The sequence below is a fragment of the Coffea arabica genome, chromosome 8c (genome assembly GCF_036785885.1).
Source record: "Coffea arabica cultivar ET-39 chromosome 8c, Coffea Arabica ET-39 HiFi, whole genome shotgun sequence".
Classification (NCBI taxonomy): domain Eukaryota; kingdom Viridiplantae; phylum Streptophyta; class Magnoliopsida; order Gentianales; family Rubiaceae; genus Coffea; species Coffea arabica.
Window position 1 is genome coordinate 10,442,272 of NC_092325.1, and position 27,971 is coordinate 10,470,242.

The following is a 27,971-nucleotide window of genomic DNA, read 5'->3' on the forward strand; positions in this document are numbered from 1 at the left end:
CTGTTCCTGAAGAGTTTGCTTAATCCAATATACATGAATTAATTATTTAACTGAACTCACAAACAAATAGACAGTGGTAAGCATGGTCGTCTCCTCAGGGACTGGAGAAAAATTTATTTCTTACCAAGTCAAGATTAATGGGAGGTTTTGAGATTAAATGCTAATTAAACAAATTAAATGCAGAAAATAATTAAATAAAAGAAATAATTAAGAGAAACTCTAGCCAAGGGTATACTTCAGAAATGGTTCGTACACTGATCATCGATTCACAGATAATTCCAACATTTAGTAATAGATTAGTTATAGTTGTCATGCACGCGATAAACAACCAACCCTTCCTTAATTTCTCGATAGCCAAGGTACGACCGTTAGCTATTTTTTTAACTCATAAACAACCCTAGATACGACCGTAGAATTAAATTTTTAGATTGCATTAATAATTAGAAAGGTCCAATCCTAACCAACAAACACGCTACGAGAGTTCGTTTAAGTTAGATCATATGCTCCCCTGACATAAATCTGATTACGCCAGTTGCTACTAAGATAGAGATAACGAACAATTACGGATTCAATTACCCCTATTTAGCAAAAATAGCCTATATGGATAATTAATTATTGCGCACTAATCAATCATACACAAGTTCATAGCAATTAAAAGTAAGGAACATATAAATATCAATAAATGAAGAAAATAATTAAAAGCAGCTTATATCTCACAGTAGTTGTTGAACCAATTCGTCAATTGCCCCCTTGATTAGAATTAGGGATTTAGTTCCCCATAATTAATGTACAGGCCATGCGGACAAGGTTGGAAGAAGCCATCGATTCCTTAATCAAAGCGAACGAAAGAAATTGCCCCTCGTTAATTCCGGTCAACCGAAGAAAGAAAGGGGACAATCGATTATGGTGGTTTTCAATTGTTCTCCTAAGCTAACCGTATAGAGAGTGCACACTTTCAATTTTCTTCAGTCAAGGCCAGGGTGAAAAGCAATGTCAAAAGTCCACAGTTGCAGCTCCTCTTAGCTTTCTTTCTTTCCTCACAAGACATACGAGAGATTGGGTTTCAATCAATTGATTTCTCCAAATCAATTCACACAAGATAGAAAAGCCAGAATACAAAGTCAACAATTGCGGCCTTCTTGTCTCTTTTTTTCCCCGTTACAAAGCCACGGCCAGCCCCCTTTTTTTAAGAACAAAGGGAACGAAAAAGGAAGAAAACCTAAACCAGACAAGAGGTAAAAAAATTGTTTTCAGCCAGCCCGCTCTCTGGAGTCTAATACCTTCCCCTATCCGACCTTCCAGGAGGGGCTTTTTTTTTTCTCCTCTCGAGAAGTGGTCTTTTACAAAATTAAAACGAGACTCTCTAAAATAAAATAAAATAAAGTCTATTACAATCAAATTTTCTCAGCTTCTCAAGGGGCCCCCACGTGCGACAAATCTTCGAAATTTTGACTTTAAGTACTTTTTAGCATCAATTCCTGTAATTAGTATCAAAACAAAATATCAGTAGAATCCACCCAATTAATGAAAATATTTAGTCAGATAAACATGCATTAATGCCCAAAATACCCCGCTAAAACGCACCCTATCATTATTGCGGGAAAACTCAGCGTCAACGTTGGTGGACCGACAAGAAACAATGGGCACACTCGATGTCAATTTCGGTGATTTTTTTTTTGGTTTTATTGGAAAAATAAACGTTTATGTGGTTTTAGCTCAAGTTATCACTATGGCTCACGACATCCCCGATCAGTTACTGAACATCTATATATTGTACATTGTTCATTGTAAAATATGTAATCGAAAATAATTGCCTTGTTTGGCAGACAAGTTTTTCTGCTACAAGTTTTTTAAAAACTTTAATTATAGTAACTTCAAAAAAATTTTCAAAATTTTTAAATTATACACTTCAAAATATTCAAAAAAAAACACACTTCCAAAATTTTTTAAAAAACTTTTACAGTAAATTATAGTAAAGTTTTAGACAAACACCTAAAAAACTTATTTGCCAAACAGGGTCTAAGAGTGGTGCAAATTAGGAAGGATTTCCGCAACGAATGTTGTCTGTATTCGTTAACATACCGATATTTCACTCAATCTATCATATATATATATACACACACCAATAATAATTATTTTTTCTTACATTTATAAATTTTTTAAAATTAATCTCCTTATATATATTAATTAATTTTATATTTTTAAAATTTTAACACTTGAAATATATTTTAATGCATGCCCACAAGACACTCGCTAAACAAATCGAATTAGAAAATCACGGCCAAGTGAGTCAGGCAGGCAAATGATCTCATTCGTCTAAGTGTGTTGCTATTTGATCACATATAGGTCCCATTTGGCAAGTGAGTTTTTTGGATGTTTATCTAAAATTGTATTGTAATTTACTGTAGAAGTTGTAGAAAAAATTTTTGAAGTGTATAAACATATGGATATTTCGAAGTATATGGTTTAAAAAATTTGAGAAGTTTTTTAAAATTATTATAGTTAAAATTATTTAAAAACTTGTAGCAGATAAACTTGATAAAAAACTTGCTTAATATCTTCATATAACTGTGATTTTAGTGCATAATCTACGAAAATTTTCCTTTCCTATTCTATCTTTTGTCCCTGCTGACCTCGGGTCCTGACTGCCATTGTTCAACCTTCACTTTATTCAATTAGTACCCTCAAAATTAACTTCCAAGTTCCAGCAGGTGGAAAAATTTCTAAGATGGAATTTAGGTCCCCCACATTCAAAGGTTTATTACTACTACACACCCATAAATGTCATGCAATAATTTCACTCTGCTTCTATAGGCCCACCAAGTTCATTGAATTATTGTACTACTACCCAGCCAGGAAAGTCATGATCAATTTCACTCTAGTTTCTCCTCTAAGTAGTCCCATCTCCCTTGCTAAAAATCTTGCACTTGCAAAATAACTGGCCAAACAGTCCAATGCAAACTACATCTGATTAATTGTAACTCTCTAACTCAAGCAGTATGAACTAATCAACTCTGTACTAATATGAATGGAGAAACTTTTTCTTGTTGCGGTCAATTTTAAACAGCATATATAACTTTGCAATTAAGGCTAAAGATTAGACTGAAAAAAGAAATAGTGGGCATACTCAGTGTCTTGTCCATTAAATTTTTTTTGGTAAAATAAATATTTAAATGGTTTTAACGCTAATAACCACCACAAGTCAAGACACGTCCCAAAATCATACATTTAGGGATGGCAATGGGACAGGTTTGAGGTGGAGGAATCCTCACTCATCCCCCATCCCGACTAACCTCGTTACCCTCGCAGGTGCACCTGTCCTGCCCCAATGCCATTTTTAGTTTTTATTTAGTCTTATTTTTTCTCTTTATATATATATATATATATATATATATAATGCTAGTAATAATTTTATTGATCATTCTTTTTAATTTTTAGCAAAAAATCCAGCAATCGCCGTGAAAAGTATGGATGTCAGGTTCTTTAAAGAAGCATCGATGTCCATGATGTTGAATTAGTGCTTATTGAGTTAGTTGTTGAAAAGGAACACAGCGAAATGACTCATTCTCTGAAAGCTTTCAATGGTTGAATGTTATCCATCAACTTCTGTTTCAGAACTCAGAACAATGTGATTCAAATTAGATTAGGCAAGCATTTGAGGATGAAATCCATAAGTTTGTTAGAGTTTTAGTTAACTGCATTTAATTTGATCCGAGAAAAGGTCATCCATGCTAAAAAGTGTACAAAATGTTGAGCTAAAGATGTGTCTTCGCAAATGATTCAGGACTGGTGGGAATTTGAATATGGCTTTCCCAGCATGGATGATTTTTCCTTTTGTTGATCTTCAGAACAGTGTTTCCATATCCACTTATTGGGATACTTATAACGTTTAGATATAAGAATACCATTTATAATACTGATAACGAGACATAATGGAAGCCCAATACTCCCCACGAACTACGGGCGCATGCACGAATTGATCTTTTAACTTGTCTGCATAATAACTAGTGAACGTAGATGGGTTAAGTGCGCACAATTCCGTTATGTTTTGCAGGTAGTGGCATTTGAACACAGAAAATCAACATATTTTAGGGTTTGTTTGCTTGGATGTAAAATCTTTTCATGGGAAAAATATTTCATTGAAAATCATTTTCGGTTGAACATTTTTTTTTTTTATAATTATTTTCAGATCTTTGATTCCCTTCCTGAAAATTTTGGCTTCATATATTACGCACTTTTCTCTTCAACTTGTACCGATCTTCCACTCTATTTTACCACTGCTTCCCACGTACCCAACTCCCATTACACAACTAGTATTTTGACCAGTGCTAAGCACGAATTTATATTTAATACAATAATAATACTAATAATAATAAATAAATTATTTTTTATTAATTACACGAAAAAAAAGTTAAGAAATCAAAAGAGTGCTACTTTTGTATCTAATTTTTATTGTATTTATGTACCTTGTCTAAAACTTTAAAGTATATTAAAAAATATGAACAAAGATCACAAAAATACCTAAAGAAATACTAAAAGTGCATCAAACACAACATTATTAACCCCCCCCCCCCCCCCCCCCTCCATGTGTCTTCCTCTTTGTGCCACTTTCTCTTAACATTCCACTACTCTTCATTACCCTCTTTCTTACCTTCTTAATTCAAACTTCCCACATTCCTCCAACTTTTTTCCCTCCCACAAACTCTACCTTCCCTTCACCCTACTCTGCTTTTTTCAAATTGTGCAATCTCTTACTAATTTCGTAATCTATTTCCTGCCATCCTATTGTTCTTTCCACCCATTTATAGTTATAAATAGTGACCAATTTTGCAACTTGTTCTTGAACAAATGAGTTTGGGTATGCCATCTACTTAGGTTCAAATGGATAACCTAATGACACCCATTAATTAGTGACTATTAAATGGAAGGAATGGCATCACTTATTTAGAGCTAATTAAATTAGATGTAGATTCAAATTCAATCGTTAGTAAGTAAATTTAAATCACTACCAATTCAATAATTATACTCTACTTTTTGCAAAGGCATATTTAATGTTCTTTTCCTATTCTTTAATTTTCATTATTTTAATTTTTGTTAAATTTCATCCTACTTCCTCTCCCTTCCATCAAAGTTTTAATGAACTCCTTGAGTGTTAATTGATTTTAACATTCACACCTAAATTATTTTTAGATTCTTATAGAGTGATAAAATTTGAAACTCCTTATGATCACCACTATTGATTCTTCCATGTAATTTGAGAATTTTGGCAAAGTAAAAAATGAAAAAGTTCCTGAGCCATATTTGAGAAATTTCAACTTACTAGGTTAATAAGTGTAAATGCTGCTCTTACGAGGGAATCAAGAATGATTGAACAAAAACATTTCAACTTAAGTGTGTTTCGATAGCTATTATTTGGCTTCAAATTATTTGTTTGCATCACAAACATAATTTTCAAAATACCTTTTTATCTTTCCAATCAATTTTTTATCTCGCATACATTACATCACAAAAAGTGCTATAGTAATTATTCCAAATAATATTTCAAATAATCCCCTATCCAATAAGAAAAAAATCATATATTCAATAATTTTCAGCGCGATCATATGGTTGTAACTACAAATAACCTACCATGAAAATACCTATTTTTAGCTTCATTTCATCATGTGAATTTCTCGTGATTTCATTTTAGCATCCTTATTTTTTAATTAAAACAATCTTGTGAAAAAGCTTCCTGTATAAGCAAAAACAAAAGAAGAATACACAATGGCAAATTTTAGTTCATAGTTAGCTTCCATGTTCGTGAAAAATTTTCTAGGATGGATTCTAAATTGTGTCCCCCATGTTCAAAGTTTATTACTACACAACCAAAAAAGTCATGCAGTTATTTCACTCTACTTTCTTATGCCATTGCTTGGAAAAATGTAATCTATAGGTCCACCACATTCAATAATTGTACTACTACACTGCTAGGAAACTCACAAGCAATTTCGCAAGTCTACTTTCTTATCAATAGCAGTACCACTACTTTGTCTTCGTTAATAGACCATCTCCATTGCCAAAAAACCTTGCATACACAAATGTTCAATTTCAAACTCTCCATAAAACAAATAAAAAAGAAAAAAGTCATTTACTTTTGGGAATGGAAAAAAATTAAAAATGTTCCTGCATCATATTCGAGAAATTTCTACCGATAAATAGGTGTAAATGCGGCTCTTAGAGGGAATCATAGAATGATTGAACAAAAACACAATGGAAGTTATTTCACTCCCAAATAAGGTATTTCACATCTTCAACAATTTTCAATGGGATCATATGGTTGTAACTACAAATAGCCTACTATAAAAATGATATTGAAGATGGCATTCAAAAACTTTGACCCCGATTGTGATATTTCGCAGAAAAATTTTTATGTTTTTCACGAACACATTTTTCAATTATTTTTTTACCTCGCATACGTCAAACTGTTACAATATACTTTTTTTTTTTTTTTGCAGAAACTCTTAAAATAGCAATCCAAACGGGCTAGATTTTACTACTTGTGCTGACTCATCTTGACAATTATTGGGTCATAAACAATTGTAATCTAGTGCCAAAATTTCAATCTTCTCAACCATTTCAAGATAGCAAGAAAATGCCCCGAATTCTATATATATTACTTGTATGATTTTTGAGTATGGGTTAATTTAACATGTCCTGGAAGTTATTTTAACATCTCCATCTTTAACTTCATTTCATCTTGCGGGTTTCTCATAATTTTATTTTAGTGTCTTTATATTCAACTTAAAATAATCTTGTGAAAAAAAGCTACAGTACAAGCAAAAACAAAAGAAGCATGGTAATTATCAAACCTTCTCTTTTTCAATTGGTACATATAAAGTTAACTTGCAAGTTCCAACCGGTAAGATGAAATCTAATTTAGGTCCCCCATATTCAGAAGTTAGGTCATGCAATAATTTGAGCCTGCCTCTATAGGTCCAGCACGTTGAGTAATTGTTCTACTATCCAACCAGGAAAGTCACGGCCAATTTCACCCCACTTTCTTATCAATTACGGTACTGCTCCTACTTTCTCCTCTATATGATACTCCATCTTCCTAGCTAAAAGCCTTGCACATACTGCATTGTTTTAATTTTGATTCAAATTATCATCTTCCTCGCCCGTGTTCTCTTTTTCACCAAACTTGGATTTGACAGGGTAGGTTCACGATAAACAGGCACTTTTCCCATATTCATCAGATCAGCTATTGCCAGAGATTTTATTTTCTCTCAAGTAAGTGCTGAGATTTGTTCACTTTTCTTGAAGTTCAAGGCTTTTTTTTTTTTTTTTTTTTTATAAACATAGCCTCACCATATAAGGGAATATCTGCAGATTCAACGGATCAACCGTTGCCGGAGTGTTCATTCTCTCCAAAGTGAGTGCTGAATTTTTTTTTCTTTTTTTTTCATACACATTTTTTGGTTGAAATATAAATGGCTTCCATGTGTTTATGACATTCATTCTACTAGCATACTTTCATATGTTGGCGACTAGCTTCCAAGGCTAGAATTTTTGCTTCCTGCTATTCTTGAAACTAACAAGAAGGGTAAAACACTCAAAATTGTACAGTGCAAATGTGCAATATGCATCCCATGTTCAAAACTCTCTATTACTAGACAACCCTGAAAGGTCATGCAGTTATTTTTTCATTCTACTTTATTATGCCATTGCTTGGAAAAATTCTAATCTATAGGTCCACCACATTCAATAATTGTACTGCTACAAGGCTAGGAAACTCATGACCAATTTAACAGATCTACTTTCTTTTCAACAACAATACTACTCCTTTCTCCTCAATAATAGATCGTCTCCATTGCCAAAAAGCCTTGCATATACGAACAGTTTCTACATTTTTTCTTAAACTTTACTTTTGAGTAATTAAGTAGCCTCACGATATACTAGCAATTTTCCCAAACTCAACAGATCAGCTACTCCCAGTGGTTTCTTTCTTTCTTTTATTTTACTCTCAAGTAAGTGCTTAATTTTTTTTTCCCTCAAACTTAAAGGAATTTTTATTTTTCTATTTTTTTTTTTTGACGTAGCCTCGCCAGTATAAACGGAATTTCTGCAAATCCAACAGATCAGCTTTTGCCAGAGTGTTCATTCTCTCCAAAGTAAGTGCTGAATTTCTTTTCTTTTTATTATTATTATTATTATACACATTTTTGGTTGAAATATATATATCTGGCTTCCATGTGTTTTTGACATTTATTCTTCTGCTACTATGTACTTTTATACGTTGCCGAGTAGCTTCCAGGGCTGGGAATTAGCTTCCTGTTATTCTTGGTAGTATATCATACTAGTTTGGATGCACGTGCTTTGCGCATAACCCGCGTTGTGTGGTAATTTTCTTATATTGCGTGGTTTTTTTTATTATTTTTTTAATGCTAAGCAAATTTTAGAATGAAAGCTTTTCCTTTTTTCTCCGTTATGGGCATATAGATGAATAATCTATCTTTTGGAAGGGAATGATTGGAGTAGGAAATTCTAGGTTGACATGCTTTCTAATAATATTCATGGATAAGTTTTTATGCATAACATTGTTAAACTTGCATTTTTTTACATGAATTTTCTACTGTAGTTTTTAAAGAGTAATTTGTGTATGTAAGACATTTTGTGTCATTCTCATACCTTATCTTAGTGACGGCGCTTTTTGTCTTTCGAGAGTTTTCTTTCTGCAATTAATCATGAAAATTTGATAGAGTCATAATTCATGACATTTTCTTAGATCAGAAACTTGAAATGAGAAACCAAAAAAGAAAAATTAACAGTCCTTGAAAAGAAAATGAGAAGTGAAATAGGGACACTAACTATCCTAAAGTTTAGGATAATGATACAATGATAATGTTAGAATACTTCAGCTATACTATCTTTTTCGTATCGATTGACCCACTAAACTTTTAAAGCTAATTAATTGAACCATTCCGTGTAGTTAGTGGTTAAAAAAAATGAAACTTTCAGAATTAGTGGGGAACTTTTGTCACTTTGTTAATGAAAAATAGTATGGCGGATTAAATGGGAGTTTAGTAAAATTAAGTGAATCTTGATACAATTTGTTGGAAAACTTTTTGGAAACTAAAGAAGAATGGAAAAAAAGGAATGTCTTAGAAAATGTTTAACACAACTAATTCTCACATTTTCAAATCTTTTGAGCTAGTATTAGAAATACTTTAGTTAGGTGACCATAAGATCTGACATTCGACTATCAAATTCTTAATTTTTTTCTTTCCCATTGTAAGGCTGAAGTCTCCCATTCAAAGGGAAAAAAACAGTACTCGTAACTTTTAAGCTTTCTTTAGTTGACATGATGTATCGTTATAAAATAGTAACCCAAAATTTCAGTAGCTAAAAATAGCCATGCAATCACACACACAAGGCATGTAAAAAATCTTCAGTTCTTCGTTTATTTATTTACTTTTGCAAGATGGCGCAGTAGCTATTCCTTCATGCGGTTGAAGTGCCTACAATCAATTGGAAGTTGCTGAAAAGTGATAAAATCTTCCTAATATAATTTCCATGATTTTGCATTTTAGCTTCAGTCGTAGACTAGGCATCTTCTTTCAAAATCAAGTCATCGTTTGGCTTTTTCTTTTTAAGATTCCATCTTTTGCTTTGGTTTGCTCTCTCTTTTTTAAAGATTATGACCCCAAAGAGGAACGGGTCATCAAAAAGGAACCAAAGTGAAGTAGGACCTTGCTAGGAAGTCATGGTTTTGCTCTGTTGATAAAAAATTTGCTATTTTATAAAAGGATCATAATTGTATAATTACCCTTGTAAATTTGAAAATCAAAGACACAATAATGTAAAGTCAAATTTTTACTATCTCCCTTCTCTGCACGCTTTTCAACCACAAACTATTAGGACCAGGATTCATAATGTTTCTGTCTTACCTTGAAACATTCAAAATTTTAAAAATCTGCATGAACATCTATCACAACTAAAAGAGGATGGTACTGGTTAGTCAAAAAAGTAAAAATCAAATCGCAAGTAACTTATCAGTTATGACTATACCTGGCAATTGGGCGGGTTGGACGGATTTTGGACGAGTTGATATTGGGTTTTTACTTAAATGGATTATACCCAACCCGCCCAACTTTAAATCGGGTTAGTTTTGGGTTGGGTCATATTGGGTCATCTCAAACCCAAGACCCAAATATGACCCAATATATTAATTAATAGATTTTGATACATAAATTCTCTCAAATATATTTTTGCATACAAAAATTTTTTTTCACACACTAAAACAATTTTGGTCCAAGTTGAATATAGCATGAAAAAATGTTATACCAATATTAAACAAGATCCAATCATGCCTTAATTAAATTGAAACTTGATAAGAGAGATACAATTCTCAACCAATTAGTTCAAATATCACTATCCAATTCATTTGAGATTTGTGAATTGTGACTTTTGGGTTCCTTTTATTCATTATTAAATAACCTCACTTTGCACTTTTTACACAATTATTGTGGTTGAATATCAATCTTGTCTTGTGATAAACCTTCATGTCAAGGGCCAAAAAAGGGGAAAAAAAAGACGAAGAAGAAAGAAAATTGGACCCATGAATGATCTAATTGACAAATTTTAATTAATAATTGAGCAACTTATGAAAGCAATTAAAAATTTGCTTGCATATTTTGCTAGATTTTTTAGGAACTAGTAAATGCTTAAAAACACGAGTTGCTAATAGAATCTCTCCGTCCAAAAGATAACAATGGAAAAAAATATGTATATGTACATTAACATGCAGTTGAACAGTAATCTTCACAATCCTAAAACCAATTAGTAAAGGAACAAGATGTGTATGGACTTGCAAGTTTGCTATCTTAAAGGGAAAAAAAAAAAAAAAAAAAAACAGCAAGCGCGATGCAGTTGACAAGAATGTGCCAAAATGCTTAAAGTTAAGAAAACGGTGGTGGATTGAAAATTCCCGACGAGAGGCCTCCATTGTTTTTTTAAGTTGGGTAATGGGTACCCAACTTAATTACCCAAACCGCCCAAAATACATGTGAGTTTTTATTATCCAACCTAAAATTAACCCAACATCCAATTTACCCAACCCAGCCTCTTAAATTAGTGGGTGGATTGGGTGGATTGTTGGATTTTGGGTATAATTGCCACCTCTAGTTATGACATCCAATTCTTTAGTTGGCCTGATTTGAAATTGTAAATCATCGTGGCACATTAACAAAAAATTACACAAATTACAGTAGTTAAAACACACACACAAAAAGGCATATACTACACTTTTTCGTCCATCATTTATTTACTTTTGCAAGAGGGTGCAAAAGTAAATCATACGAAAGGTCCTGAAGGGTGAAGACCCCACGGACAGCAAAGTCTTTCTAATAGCTTCCACGAATTTGCATTTTAGCTTCATTTGCAGACAGGGCACCTTCGTCTTTCAAAATCAAGTCGTTGTCTGGCTTCTTCTTTTTAATTTCCATCATTTTGCTTTAGGGTGTTCTTTCTTTCTTGACAATTAATACTTCATTTCCCTACAGTTTCTTTCTTCTGAGGAACCACTATCGTGGATCATAGGTGAAAGAAGCAACACAATATCACTATAAGTAAAAGAGTACAAGAGAGAGAGAGCACAAAACCCTACAAAATAATTCCAAGGTCCAAATGTATCTAAAACTAAAAACACTTGAGATCTTTTTTTTTTTTTTTTTTTTTGGAAGCATAACACTCGAGATTTTAAAGAAGCACACAAATGTCTTATAAAATCAAAATTCCTAAAGTTTAGGATAATGTTAGAATACTTCAGAATTTTGCTATACCCTCTTTTTCGTATGGATTGACCCACTAAAATTTTAAAGCTATTTAATTGAACCATTCCGTCTAGTTAGTGGTTAAAAAGCTGGGAACTTATAAAACACAGCAGCAGATTGCAATTAGTGGGGAACTTTTGTAGCTTCGTTAATGAAAAATAGTATGGCAGACTAAATAGGACTTTAGGAAAATTAAGTGAATTTGATGCTATTTGTTGGCAAACTTCTTGGAAACCGAAGAAGAATGGAAAAGAGAAATATCTTAAAAAAAGTTAAACACAACTAATGCTCACATTCTTAAATTTTTTGGGGTAGTATTAAAAATACTTTAGTAGGTGACCATGAGATTTTTCCTACTAACTTTAATCACATGCCAAATAAAATGTTGCTTTTTAAAGAACATACCATTGCAGGTGAAAAGTACTGCCACAAACTCGATTTGTCAAGTGACAAGATCATTACTTCAGAAAAGGGTATGCTGATTTTTGCCTCTATCTTCCGCACTTTTCAGAAAGAAAAAAAAAAAAGAGCATAATCATTTATATGAGCTGCTATTGACAGAAAAAAAAAAGAGTATGTCCCTTTAAAGGATAAACCAAAAAAAGGGTATAATCACTTATTTGTGCTTTATGATTATCCTATTTGAACTACTCCTCTATTTTCTTTTTCTTTTTTTACACTTTTCCTATTTTTTCTTTTGACAATGCCGTTCTTGATAATCCCTAAAATACTATCCTCTTCCAGTTTGTCTTATTTTTCTCACAGTATTTTTTTCTAGTTTCTGGTTGCTTTTAAGACATAAAGATATATGGATTAGAATTTTATTAATGTCCTTGAAATCACAAATGCACTCAAAAATTTGTGGAACTTATCATCTTATAAATATTGGTAAGACTAAAAACTGCTTAGACTCTATACACTAAACAAAAATTTAGTATTTTTCTTTATTTGAGCTATTTAATTATTCTCATTTTTATAACAACTCCTGTACTCTAGATTCTAAAAGAAACAAAATTTTTCCAATCTCTGTGAATTCGATCCTACTAACCACTATATATAAAATCTGTATTTTTATTAGAATAAATTTTTATTATTACATAGGCCCGACACTTGTCAACTATCCCCTTCCAGTTTGTCTTATTTTTCTCACAGTATTTTTTTCTAGTTTCTGGTTGCTTTTAAGACATAAAGATATATGGATTAGAATTTTATTAAGGTCCTTGAAATCACAAATGCACTCAAAAAATTTGTGGAACTTATCATCTTATAAATATTGGTACTACTAAAAACTGCTTAGACTCTATATATTTAGAAAATAATGGCCAACAATATTAAATTATTAAAGTGTACCCCTAAAAAAGTAAAAAAAAATGACAAGAAATCTTTCTCACACGACTTTGACAATTCTTTTTGTAGGAATGATATCAAGATGACAAACACTTACCGAAAAGAATATGGTTTTAGTTGTCATGGGATTCAAGTAACTTGAGTAATTGACTCTCAAAGTTATGACTAGCAACAAATTTCACCGGTAAATTTTAAATATTTAACTAAGGTAACTGTTTTGATATAGGAATTTGAAAAAAAAAAAAAGGTAATAACTCAATCAATTGAACTACTGCTTTTTAGCCTATCACTCCAAAATATATTCAGGAAAAGCCAATAAAAGAATTCCTTTTATTTTTTTGGGATAATTTCAGAAACCTCCCCTGAGGTTTCTGACAATTTCACTGACCTCCCCTGAGGTTTCCACAATTACACTAACCTCCCTTGAGGTTTCTGATTTTGTAACAAAATCAGCCCATGACCACAAAAGTAAACATAAAAAAGTGTTTTCAGGAAAGAGAGGAAATTTTGTTCCCATAAATGCCCTTAAGGTAGGTGTACAAGTTATATTAGTGAATTAATGAAAACTAATAAAAATCAGAAATAAATAAGAAAAAGTGAGGGGATGGGTATGGGAATCATAAAATTTTACTTATGGATATAAACAATTGGGTAACGCAACCGACCCAATTAACCCATCTACCACCACTTAGGTCATTTCACAAATACATTCATCAGACAAAGCTTTCCTCTTGTCACAAAAATTCAAAACAATGTGGTACATGTTCACAAGCAAGCAGGTTAAAATCCCGCCTGCATAATAACGTTGAAACCTGCAAGCGGGATTCTGTGTTTTTTCTATTTCAAGGTTAGCTCGCATGCGGGTTAATGTTATATTTGAGCGCGAGAAAAAAAAATTGGTAATTAGGCTCTTTGGGCATTATAAGTAAATATTTAAATTAATGGCAGTTTTATTACACCAATATTATTGTATTATCATTATTATGATTATTGTATTATTTCTTATGCAAATATAACATTTAATTATTTAAATTTGATTTTATTTTTACAATTTATAAAATTTTTATCACTTATATAATATTTTTAAAACCCTAATACATCTAAATTTGATTTTATTTTTCAAATTTATAAGATTTTTATTTAAAAAAATGGGATACGGATAAGATATCCGGTTGGTTCGATTTGCATAGGTGCATATGAGAATATCCGAATACTCTTTAAACCCGCATGCGGGTTTAAGGAGATTATGGCAACTCTCTGACACACTAGTTACCCGTCCAACTTGTGTGTATTAAAATATATTTAAATATTATATTTCATATTTTTGTTATTTAGAGTTTAACAAAACATTAATATTGGGTAGATTTGAGGGATATGCATAATTTTGCATATTTGTAGGAATATTAGAGAATGGAAAATTTGGGTAAATTCCCAAATTTTGGAGGTAAGGTGTAATCCAAGAACTAAAACAGTCATTTATAAAACCTTAACAGTAATAAGGTGCAAACCAAAACTGCAATCCAAGAGTAATATCATTACAAATTTCATAACCATACATTAAATAAATAGAAATGCAATCCAATACTATCCAAAACACCATCTGCCTTATCATATTTTAGTCCTATAATAACACAAAATGTCTTGGGTATAATAGTAATTTTGCATTATATGATGTCAGCAATTGGGTCCCAAGTTCTGCCAGGGGAGGTCAGTGTAATTGTGGAAACCTCAGGGGAGGTCAGTGAAATTGTCAGAAACCTCCCCTGAGGTTTCTGAAATTATCCCTATTTTTTTTTTAGTTGGGATTGCATGGATAGAATATTACTTAGAAAAACTTTTGTATAATTCACTGTAGCATGTTTTGTAGTATAATGTATTTAAGATAAATAAGTAATTGTAAAACATGTTTAAGAGCAATTAAAAAAATAAATATTCTTTTAGAGTCATCACAATGATACGTAACACATCTGTCCCACAAATTAGACATCATTGCATAAGTAAATCAGTAAAGGACAGATTCACATGTGAATATTGTCCGGAAGTCTGTAAGTTCAGCCCCACACCTTTTATATTAACAGATCTGAACGCGGTTTGATTTGTTGACCAATAGTACTGAATCGCACATTATTAAAGTTCATCATATTACGAACCGATGACCAACTCTAATTTCTTCCTTTTCTGTACAAGCCACAAGGTCAAGGAGCCTCTGTTCCTTTCCTGATATTCTCAAGTTAAAGAAAAGGACTGAAAATGGCAGAAACAGTTCTCTCTTTTGTGTTAGATCAGCTCTCAATTTTTCTGCGTGAAGAGGGCAGATTATTGGGAGGGCTTCGCCAAGAGGTTCAACTCATCAGCGATGAGTTGGGGCACATGAGAGCTTTCGTGGGAGTGGCAGAAACAATAGAAGAAGGTGCTGATCCCAGGCTCCAAGAATGGATCAAGCAAGTACGAGAAGCCGCTTATGACACCGAAGATGTTCTTGATGAATTCGTAGCTTGCTTTGCTCACCATCATGCAACAGGGTTCTATGGCTCTGTTAGGAAAATTTTCAACTCCATAAAGACTTTGCGAGCTCGTCGTAAGGTTGCTGTGCAAATACAAAGCATCAAGGCCAGAGTAAAGAATATATCTGAAGGGCATCAGAGATACCAATCAGAATTCGGCGGTACTACCCAAGCGGCCGAGTCTCTCGCTGCTGTTAACAACACAACATGGCGCTATAGCAGGGATGATGCACTTCTCGTGGAAGAAGCTGAACTAGTTGGCATTGACCACCCCAAACAACAGCTAATTTCTCAACTACTCGAGAGGGATGATTCCCAGCTCAAAGTTGTTTCTGTGGTTGGCATGGGAGGACTCGGTAAAACTACCTTAGTCAAAAAAGTCCACGAAGATTAGCTATTAGAAGGCATTTCCCAGTTCGTGCCTTTGTAACTGTCTCTCAACCATGCAACTTCCTGGAGCTCCTGAAAGACTTGACTCGGCAGTTACACAATGAATTGAAGAAACCAGTTCCAGAATCGATTGAGGCAATGACTGCAATTCAGCTGAAACAATGTGTTAAAGATTTTCTTCAACAACCTGTAAGGTATGCAATTGTGTTTGATGATGTATGGGATGTAGAATTCTGGAATGCAATTAGATTTGCACTGCCCGAAAATGGCTATGGCAATCGCGTCATGCTAACAACACGAAAAACCGATGTAGCCTCTGCATCTTGCAACAAATCTCAAGATTATGTCTTCAAAATGGCGCCCCTGTCTTTCGAGGATTCATGGACCCTATTTTGCAGCAAGATCTTCAAGGAAAATGGTTGTCCTGCCCATCTAATAGATGTTGCAAAAGGTATACTGGGGAAATGTGAGGGATTGCCCCTTGCGGTTCTTGCAATCAGTGGGCTTTTGGCTTTGAAAGACTTGAATATTGCAGAGGAATGGGAGATGGTTCGACGCAGCCTTGGGGGTGAATTAGAAGGCTGTGGTATGCTGGACAGGGTAAAAAAGATACTTTCTCTCAGTTACAATGATCTGCCCTGCCATCTTAAGTCCTGTTTGTTGTATTTAAGCATTTATCCAGAGGATTTTGAAATACGTTGTGGTAGACTTGTTCGATTATGGTCAGCTGAAAGATTTGTAGGTAAGAAAGAAGGAATGACTGTGGAAGATGTAGGCTACAATTACCTCAGAGAACTGGTCAATAGGAGCCTAATTCAAGTGACCCAAATTTTTTATGAAGGAATCCCCTACGCTTGTCGAATCCATGATCTAGTGCGAGAAATTGTTCTTTCCAAGGCAAGGGAACAAAATATGATCGCAATTACTACTGGACAATACACAAAGTGGTTGTATGAGAAGGTACGCCGTTTGGTAGTCCATAGTAGCAGCAACAACACCGAGCAGCACCAAGAAAGCCAATGTTATAGCTTTAACCACCTTCGATCCTTTATTACGATTGAATCCATGAATCCACCGATATCCAGAGCCTTGTTATGTAAAGCTTTAAAGAGTAGCAGACTGTTAAAGGTTTTGGATCTGAGTGATGAAAAGACATTGGAGGAAATCCCAAATGAGATTTTCAACTTGTATCATCTCAGGCATCTGAACCTATATAGGACAGGGGTTAAAGCAGTCCCGAAATTCATAGGAAAGCTTCGAAATTTGGAGTATTTGGATTTGTGTGAAACTGAAGTCAAGGAATTACCCGTGGAAATCCTGAAGCTACAAAATCTTGAGCATCTTATGGTATACCAAAAAGTTGATTCTTCTGATGACAGTCAAGGATATCATGGGTTTAAAGCTCCACCAAAATTGGGAGGACTTCTTGCCCTACAATCATTAACAACCATAGATGCGAGTAACGGATCCGTAATAGTTAAAGAGATAGGAGCATTGACTCAATTAAGACGATTAGGGATTTCAAATCTGAGAAGAGAAGATGGAAAGGTGCTCTGCTCCTCCCTCGCCACCCTCACTAGTCTTCGGCAACTAAACATTAGTTTAATTAGAAATGATGGGGGTGATTATGAGGTAATGGATCTGAATCATCATGATCAACAACAACATTCTCTTTCATCTTCAATGCCTTCTTCATTTCTCCAATCTCTTCGTATGCTAATATTGCATGGCCGCTTAGAAAAGATGCCGAAATGGATAGCTCATCTTCAAAGCTTGGTAAGAATAGATTTGGATTGGAGTGGCTTAAGGGATGAAGAGGATCTGCTTGAACCCCTCCGCCATTTGCCAAATTTGGTTATTATTCAATTTTGTGGATCTTACCAAGGAGAGGGGTTGTGTTTCAAGGCTGGAGGATTCCTGAAGTTAAAGAAATTGTACCTAGAGAAATTAGAGAAGTTGAAATGGCTGAAAGTGGAGGAGGGTGCATTACCCAATCTCCGCAAACTTTGTCTGGATACACTTCCATTGCTAGAGGAGTTACCTTTGGGAATTCAGCACTCAAGGAATCTTCGAAAGCTGTATTTGTCTGGGTTGAGTTCTCAACTGATGGAGAAGCTAGAGAATCTAAATGAAGAGACTGAAGATTATAGAAAAATTGCACACGTTTCTGAAGTTGTCATTGGATTGTGGACAGATGAGGGATGGAGACTGCACCGGCTGTGGGGGAAGAATATGTAAGGCCTTGTTTGGATTGCGGTTTTTCGTCAGAAAATTATGTCGTTCTCGTTTTCCGTGATCACATTTCCCTATGATCTTTTTCCCTCACATACATCAAATCGTTACAGTAATTTTTCCATGAAAAATCATGGAAAATGCAATCCAAACACAACCTAAATATTTCCTTCCTATTTCTTTTCTTCTTTTTTTTTTGTACGTTTGTTTGTAACTTCTGAGTTTATAATTTGCTTTATCTTTTATCTAATTGTATAAATATTGTGTTGCATAATCTTGTTTATTTTTTTCTTTAATTGATTTAGCCAATAATTTAGAGGTGCCTTAGCATCTTGCACACAATTTCAATATACAATCTAAAACAATAGCCTAAAATTTTGGTACAAAATTAAAACATGAAGCCTATGTTTATACGCTGGTATGACTTAGAGATTGATTTCTCTAGTAGTTAATAATATAGTAATTTTTGGACAAATAATGGTTGTATCAGTCCTTTATGCTCATCCATCTGTCCTTTTGGACAAATTAATATTCTCAAGTAAATTATTTTCAATCATGCCCACTTATTACAGTCATGAAAACAATTTCTTTTTTCCATGAATTGATAATCGAATGTTCGCACTATAATGCCCAATCCACCAAGGTTCATTTTTAAACTAAAAATATTGAAGTTGCTAAAATTGAGAACTTCTACATCACACAGAAGTATTTGTTGATGAATGCAGTCATACTCATAGTCAATATTTGTAAGGCAACACAGAAGTATAAAAAAGCAAATAATAGTGCTTTGTTTGGAAAGCAATTTTTCTCCCAAGAAAGTGTCTGAGATTTGTATTTTACAAGTCATGTAACTTGTAATGATGCCTACAACTGTCAAAATTACGTATTTATATCATAGGATATGCTTGCATCCTATGCATCATAGGATGCTTTTCCCTGCAAATTCCTGAGAAAAATTCTATGCAAACAACTCAAAGGGAAGAAGGTCAACCCAATACCGGGAAGGATTCACATGATTCAGATATTGCCGTATCATGGGTCTGATTCATGTGTCCCTATCCTTCAAGTTGACTAAACCAGTCTGTAATTGTTCTTGTGAGGACTCTAGTGTCGTTCAAAGAAATTGTCTTAAGACCTTGAGCAACAGCATCTACAGGCGAGTATATATCTCCCACTTGCCATCTAGGTTCCTGATTGTCCAACAAAACAAATTTCAGCATAAATGGAGAATAAAAAGAAGAAATTTAGTTAGAGAACAATCGTTGACCATGTCATTTTCTGAATCCTGATTGTTCTGATTACCGTGCCACTTTCCAATTTTTTATCAAAAGTGACTTAAAGATCATGCTAAGTAATACATACACAATTGGCACAAGATACAAGGCGCAGCACAACATGTCAGCATAAATTCCCAGAAAGCAAAGGACTAAAGATTATGATACAAAAGGAGTACAAAGTTACTGCAGCATACCTGTATGCAAGGTGTAATATGAGTTCCATTCAATATTATTTTCTGTAGTTTTGCACCAATAGATTCCACTCGAGGCTTCAGTGTCTCTTCAAGGAGATCAGTCTGATCAATTGCATCAACATTGAACTTGACCTGAAAAAAGAATCAGATAGACTTAAAAGTGAACATTGAAGTTGGAGCAATTCAATCAATTCTGGTACTTGAATAACATGTTCAAACCAGTAATGTATGCTGAACATTGTATGACTTCTGGAAACAGTCAAGATTCTCAGAGGGTGTTGGCCTGAACTCCGAAATTCCTTCAGCAAGCTGAAGTAACATCCATTTGAGGCAGTTTGAGGATTAGAGAATGACCAGAAGACAGAAAGAGCGACAATGCCATTTCACCATTTGACAGAAAAATGATGGAGATATAGACATGTTCAGCCACAAAGGTGGCAGGATTTGTTTTCCAGGTTGGATAGACATCATCATGTAAGTGGGGTGTCACCTGATTAAAAACAGCCGGCAAGTGATCAACAAACTTGTTGACTGACACTGCCACTTCTGGATCGTAATCTGGAATCATGGTTCCAGCAGTATCAAGTAGTACTTTCCATGCATCTGCTGTATATTAGTATCAATGACAGGAGAAGGCATTAGAAGCAGAAAGATGACAATTTGATTCAACCTCATCAGCCATATGTCTTCAATCAAATGAAGCATTGTATCATACCTATGAAAAAAATCCCAATTTGATTTTAAAACCTGTACCAGGATATTTTCATTACTACTTGAAGGCTTGCCTTGGTTTACAGAGATACCTTATATTTGGTAATTGTGAAACTTGGGGAGGATTTAATAAAAGTTTCAAAAATAATAATTTCAAGGTCTTGAATTGATTTCTGTTTCTTGTAAATCATAAAAAATGAAAGGACAAGTTAATTATATGTCACTCTTGTGCTCTATTGCTTCTTCGTGAATAATAAAGTACACGAAACATAACCTGCCATTGTTTGCAAGTAAATATCTCTGTATTCCCTAAGACCCTAGAAATAATATTCTACTCCCTCGACACAAAATATAAGACCGATGTTTTAGATGATCTAAAGCCTGACATCAAAACACTTCATGCATAAAGTTTCTCTTCTTGATAAAGCCCAGTTTTCAAGCATCATTCTGCATCGCATTGTTATAAAAGCTTTATGCACCATTAGCTTGATCAAGGATTAAATGAATACACTACTTGCTTCAGTGTCCATCATGCTCATATCTTCAGGAATAAATGAGAAACAACATTATGTGGGTTATGTGAAGGAAGGACTTAGGAGGACTCGTAGATTACAGCCAAGCATGTGCAGACTCCCCAGTCCCCCCACCTCCCCTCCCACCCCCCCCCCACAACAATCAGGGAGAGGGGGGGTTGGGGGAAGCCTCTATGGTTCAGGAAAATAATGTTTAGGCCACACAAGGAATTAACTGTTAGTAAACATTTGCAAAATTAAGAAAAAGAAACCAAATGCAAAAGTACAAATTCAATTATAGTTAATGATTCATTTTCTTTTTCTAATTTCTAATTATTAAGTTTTGTACAAACTGAAAAAATTATTTTTGTTGTTACTGCTACATTTGCTATCTACAATGAAAATGCACATATTAACATTTGAAAGTTGCAATGAAGTACACTCTCTGCAAAATGTCAAATAACGTCTCCTTTTTTTTAGTGTAAGTGGGACGGCTTGAACCTGGGATCTCTCACTTACTCTCCCTCCCCCCCCCCCCCAAAAAAAAATAAATAATGTCTCATTTTCTGTTTAATGCAGATATTGTTGAGGCCTCTTTCAAAGCATTAAAATGGAATCAGGACCAAAGAGCACTTGTATGCCTGGGTAATCTTGCGTATGTTTCAAGGCCTCAGAAAATAACATTTGCAAGAAGATTCTCTTTTAGCATATGCATAAGGAAATCAAGGGTAGAGACACTTCAGCAAACTATAGTTCCAAATAATTGGTCTTCAGGAACCCAAAGAGTTGCACAGGACAGGGAATTAGTATAAGATTAAATCAAACTGGTGGTACCTATTCAAATTTTGTCCAATACGGTAGATGTACTCATCCTCCATTACATTAACAGAAGGTTTGTTTTCTGAATAGAAGAGAAAATGAAAAAGGTAAATAAACATTGGCAAGAATGTCACAACAGTCACATGAACTACTCAATAAGTGCAGATAGAAAACTACCCAACCATGTTGAGTGCAGATCGTCAATCTGTGGATAATAAAGTTGGAACCTACAACTAGAAGCTTTGATTTGGCTACAAATTCATGATATCCACACATTAGTAGCTCCACAAGTATTTGTGTTGACACAAATTGTAGGATACAATTTCTACAGCATGCCTTGCTAGTTTCTGAAAAGCCTATGACCTACCCCTCATTCTTGAGCTATCTATGACCATCAATAGAGTTCTTCTATATAAACCACCTCATAGGTAACCAGTTTTCCACTCTGTTGTTTAACACCCTTATACAGAACTTAACCCTAAAAAGTTAAACTAACTCAAAGAAAATAGTTCTACACTATCACTGCAATTTACAATAGATAAATAAAACAGAACAGGAACATTCCCTACCACCCCATCCCTTTTTGCACTCCACCAATACTCATCAGTCTACAACACAAATTCCACCACCTAACCCAAACTACAAGTTAGATCATGGGAAGGTGAGAGCAAAAATGACCTTCAAGAGTCCAAACAAAGCCACGCTGTTTCTCATCAAAGCTAATGTCAATGGTGATTGGATCATGGGAAGGTGAGAGCAAAAATGACCTTCAAGAGTCCCAACAAAGCCACACTGTTTCTCATCAAAGCTAATGTCAATGGTGATTATATTAACAACAAGGGATTGATTTGGCAATTTCTCAGTAGCCCGCTTTTGTAAAGAGCATACAATTAATCCTGGGATTCAAAAGATTTCTATTAGACTAACACAGCATTGATGTATGAGTAGCTAAAGCAACATAACTAATGATGTTTAATTTTAAAAAAGTATTAAGAAAATTAAGAAACCTTTCACTGTGATCAACCTGAGGCATTTCGAGTGAATGAATATACTGGAGACGCTTCCATAATTGGAAATATTTGACTGACAAGAGGTCCTAACTGCATCATAGCATAATACAACTTCAAAAATGAGGAATGTTACAAAAGCAATATTAGTTCTTTGAGAGGCAGGAGACAAAATTTGACACGGATTCTAAAGCAAGGGCTGAGAAACTGGAGCCCTACCAGTTGAACGAGTATAGTAACAACTCATCATATAAGCATATTTACAATCAACTCCGCCTTGGTATATAAGATTTAAAATGAAATTAAGGTTCAAAAACATATGACAAAATTGATCCACCAAATCTCAAGGTATAATATTTATGCAATATCAAAATATAAATTAAACAAACTAGATAAATGTTTAGATCCAAATTTCCATATAATCCTCAATGTTGATTTGCTCGAGTTAAACCATCACCAAGATCATGGATATGTTAACTATAATGTTGTTTACATCGATTCCCATTTATACTGAACTAATTTGTATTCTTGAATGAACGGAAGACCGATATGACTTCACCCTTTGGATGAATAATAATTGGTGAACAGTTCAGTATAAGGACAAAATTACAACAATCACAAATGAACAAAAGTGCGTTAGTTGCTGTAGAAGCCATCAGCAAGCAGAAGCATAGATACTAAAACTCCAAGCAGAAAGATCTAGAAATGAAGTGCAAAGTCAGTAATATGTACAGACATACCATTTCCACAAATATATGCAATCTACTATGGACACTCTTTTAATTTATAAACTGCATATTACACTTTCTACTTCACATTTTTTTCCCTTTATTTTCTGAGTTGCTACCTTCAGTTACCATTTGTCCTGTTTCACTTATAAGATTACCCATTTTCTTGCTCCCTGTAACGTCACCAATTATTTCCTTTCCAAAAAAAAAATCTTCACTTTACATCAACTTCATGGCATAGCTGAAGCAATATAAGTTACTCACAACCCACCCATTATATGAGCATATACTATCTGACATATTATAAAAAATTTTCTTTGTTAATTGACAGTCATAGTATGACATTGATGTGATGGCACCTTTACATTCCTTTATGCATTAGCTTTTTCATGTTTGTTTTAACATTTTCCATCTTATACATATTCCAATGTAAAGGGAATAGCATGACAATTAAGGAGATTTTGAGGATGATAGGCATGTGATCCGACACAACGGGTCATGTATACATCTTTCGACAACTAAGATGTTACTATCCATAGGATTATTGAAGGATTAGTAGAATTGCACTTGAAAAAGGTAATAAACTCATGCCATGGCATGATAATGAAAGCAATCTTAGTAGCTAAAGAGCCCTTCATCCACCAAGTATGCTCTCAGAAATGGCAGCAGCTGGGTAAACGTCAAATATCTACAGGACATGACTTTTACTTCACTGGTGGGGGAGGGCTTAGAGTGCAACGCTTCACCAGCATCTACACTCACAAATCGTAGAGTTCCCAGAACTCAGACAAACTACATCAGTCAGTTGTATCGCTATCATAGATCCTCAATAGAAACCACGATTCTTTTAAATTTACCCTATATATTGGTTTGAAGATTCAGAGAGGCAATGAAAGAATAGGCTGTTTACCTCGTGAAATTTGAGCAGAAATTAGATTTAAGAAGTAGAGGTTAATTAGAGATTAGGAGAGGTAAAGGGCAAAAGAAAGGAAGGAAGGAAAGATGACTACTAAGACTTCACAGGTAAGAGACTAAGAGGGGTTTCGTTCTGAAACTTTCTTGATTCAAACTCACCCTCATTTACAAAAACTAATGCAAGCTATTAAAAAAGTCTAACACAGCAACCTAAAAGCTTTCTCATGTAAAAAAAAAAAAGCAGCCATTCAAGAGTAGAGTCTGTGGCAATTGTTGTCCACTACAATAGTAGCTATGTAGGATGACCATTGAACTCCCAACCATGGGTGGTCTTTGAAAGTCCACCCATGCCTACCCATTGGACTTCCAATCATGCTTTACCCTTGGACTTCCACTACTAGTTTCAAGTACAGTATCATTATCAGGCAGCCAACTACTTACCAACAAAAGTTGCAGCAACAAGCTCAACAGTTGCACACTGAAAATTGGCAAATGAACCACAATCTGAATCTTAAATCAATTCCAGAGCTAAAAGATTGTGAAACTGAAGTTTTTTTTCCTTCGATATATTGATGTCTTTCATGTCCTGCATCACACTAGCTAAGCCGTGGCTACAATTATTTGATCCACCCTAGAGCACCATTACCTGCTTGGCATAGTATGCAGCAGCTCTTATGTCACATGGTCGGAACTAAGAGGGAAACAAAATGCCCTATATACAAATCGAAAAGGATGATTTTACAAACTAATCTTATTATCCATAGTAAAAATGATATATATGAAAGGATACCCAAATCTAAGCAAATTTGTCAGATACCACTGAAATGAATCAATTTGCAGGACTCAACTAGGTTGCAGGTGCAACACCAACTTCTACACTCACGAGTTGCTGCCATCCTGTGCATGAACTCATAGAGACTATTTCAGCAAGTGGCATAACACAGATGCATCCTGACTCACTAAACATTGTTTTGAACTACTCAATCTACCCATAGAAGTCCATTCCCAGCTTCACATATTACATAACAGCTCTTTAGTCATTATGAGCCAGCCAGGAAGAATTGTAATCCCCAAAGGTTTTTGGGCTCTTGAAGGGTGGCCTCCAAGAGTTCATGGCCACAACTGTATAAGAAAAGGAAATCCCCATCCATGTTCCTTGGAAGCCAGTAAAAGCCAGAACTAGGAACATGAAAGAAACTAAAGCATAAACTGCAAATTTTTCCTTCCCCAGGAGCATTGCATGAATAGCCCAAGTTATGGCAGTTAGAGATGAAGGGGGCAAAAAGGGCAATTTTCTTTCTTCTTTTTTTGTGTGAAGGAATAAGGGTAAGTACTGTAAATACTTAAATAAAGAAAGACCTTTAGCGTTGAAATAAATAAAAAAATAGCAAACATCCAATTTAATAAAGATTAATTGCTCAACTTCAACAGCAAAAAATGTTACAAGCCACCATTTTTTATTTTTGGATAGTCAGGATAACAGCTAAGCCCCTTAAATTAGTATTGGAACAGAATTACCTGCTCAAAGTATGGTACTGCCTCTGACGCTGGCCTGTTGTTGTATGATATTATTGCATTTGCCTTCATTGAGAGACAAGTATAACCTTCATTAAGTCAAAAAGTACTAAACACTGAACTACAGTGCATTTTCACACATTAAAGCTGCAAAAGCATAACTTTTTAGCTATATCTTTCTTATCTTAATTAAGTTCAATTTTGGTTAAGCACTTATGAAACTTTGGAAGAAAGAAGGAACCTTGGGTATCTTCTCACAAAAATAACTTCCAGTAAGCACTTGTAGAAGTGCACCATTGCTGCAATTATAGTTAAACCAAATAACGTCAAGGATAGTTTCGTGATAAGAATGAAATAAAAGTTAGATAAATTAGATAGCATTTTAGGCATGGTTATCTATAACGAAGTCTCATCGGAATGAAACTTAGGAGTACTAGCAAGGTTTTTAACCTTGAAGTATTCTTCATCACGCTCACCATTTCAAAGTAAACGTTCCCAGCATTTTGTTAATTCAATCAGTTACAAGTTCCTCCAATCTATCCAAGCCTAACTCGATCATCTTATGTTCAAAAAACAATTCATTGGACAACTATCCCATGTTCAGCTCCAAAACAGCTTTACTGAACCTCTGCTATGATAAAATGAATGTTGCTATGAAGGTTAGCAGCTCCAATACACATTGATGTAAAGATTCCTCAAGAAAAAAAGAGGACACGCCTAACATCCTCAGGACAAAGTATATCATTGAACATACAAACTAACATTAGACAACACAATTAAGGCTTTATGAAGTTTAATTTGTGATCATTAATGCTCAATTAACCTCCACTCACCTATGGCCAACCGAGTAAAGTGGAAGATCAACAATATCATCAGGTGAAAGGCCATATTCTGGCAATTCAGACCCCAAAATCAAATCAAAGCCAGCATGAAACCTCTCATAAATCTCCCTAGTTACTTTTTCATGATCAAATGTCGCGTTATATGGCACCAAGATAATGAAATAGCCTTCATTTGCCAGTTGCTCAAGCAAATAGCTGCCACCACAACAAAAACAACTAATCAAACAAAACAGATCATAAGACTCTATTAGCATTTTAGTTTACAATAGAAAAAATTGAATTAACAACCCTCTGTTCTGTAGTAAACATCACCAGCGCAATGTCATCACAGTTTGAATTTCAATCAAGTACACCTTGTTTTTCCAGCGCAATGTTTCCATCTTCTTTTCCCGAGTTAAAAAAAAATTACTTCAACCAGAGGAAAAAATCTTCCAATAAAAAAAAATTAACGCTACAAGCAAATTTATTTTAGTTTCTGTGTTTCAAGAATTAACTCAAGGATTAATCTAATATAGTGTGTTAAAACTGTAGTTGGACAAGCAAGTAGCCACATATATTAATCCAGAAATTAAATTAAAATGTTCCATCCCAGAAATCTAATAGCACTTCATCAAAATAGCAAAAAAAAAAAAAAAATGAAAGAAAGAAAGACATGAAAATTATCAACTCTAATAGTCAAGTTTGAAACAGAGATATTAACGACAGGCGAATATTGATTGACCTGTAAGAAACTTCGGGGACAGCTCCAACAAAAGCACCTCCCAAAAATTTAATAATGGCTTTGGGTTTTTTCCCTCTTGGAGGAGGAATGACCAAACAAGACTCAAGCCTGTTGTAAATTCTACCATTATGATTCACAAAAGAAGTGTTCTTTGGAGCTATTGGGTTTAACCATATTCATTTGGGTCCTGCAAATTGTCATTTTTGAGGGTCTTGCGCAATTCTCAGTAGGGAAAACCCCTCTGGAGAGATAATTGAGGAAAGGGCTTTCTTTAAATTTGTTGATTCTTGGAAAGTTGTTGAGAACAGAAGTGGTGCTAGCCACGGCGGCCATGGCCGGCCTTCTTCACTCGGAGTCGGAGGTTCTAGTTGGGTGTTGGGAGGGGAAATTTGGAGCTAAAAATGTGAAGCGCGGGAGGCAGTACGTGGCATTCTACTTGCGCCTCCT

General features: G+C 34.5%; 1 protein-coding gene and 1 pseudogene across 1 annotated transcript; one reads left to right on the forward strand and one right to left on the reverse strand.

Moving 5' to 3' along the window:
- Positions 1–7,103: 7,103 nt before the first annotated feature.
- On the forward strand, positions 7,104–18,557 carry LOC113705786 (disease resistance protein RPM1-like; annotated as a pseudogene).
- A 491-nt stretch (positions 18,558–19,048) lies between these two features.
- Positions 19,049–27,700, reverse strand: LOC113706699 (uncharacterized; the record flags this gene model as incomplete). The annotated part of the gene is made up of 9 exons (XM_027228646.2): positions 19,049–19,473; positions 19,755–19,886; positions 19,974–20,063; positions 20,245–20,360; positions 22,821–22,896; positions 25,965–26,027; positions 26,203–26,260; positions 26,795–26,998; positions 27,525–27,700. Coding segments are annotated over 9 exons (1,050 nt in total), but the record flags the coding sequence as incomplete, so codon positions are not given.
- Positions 27,701–27,971: the final 271 nt, after the last annotated feature.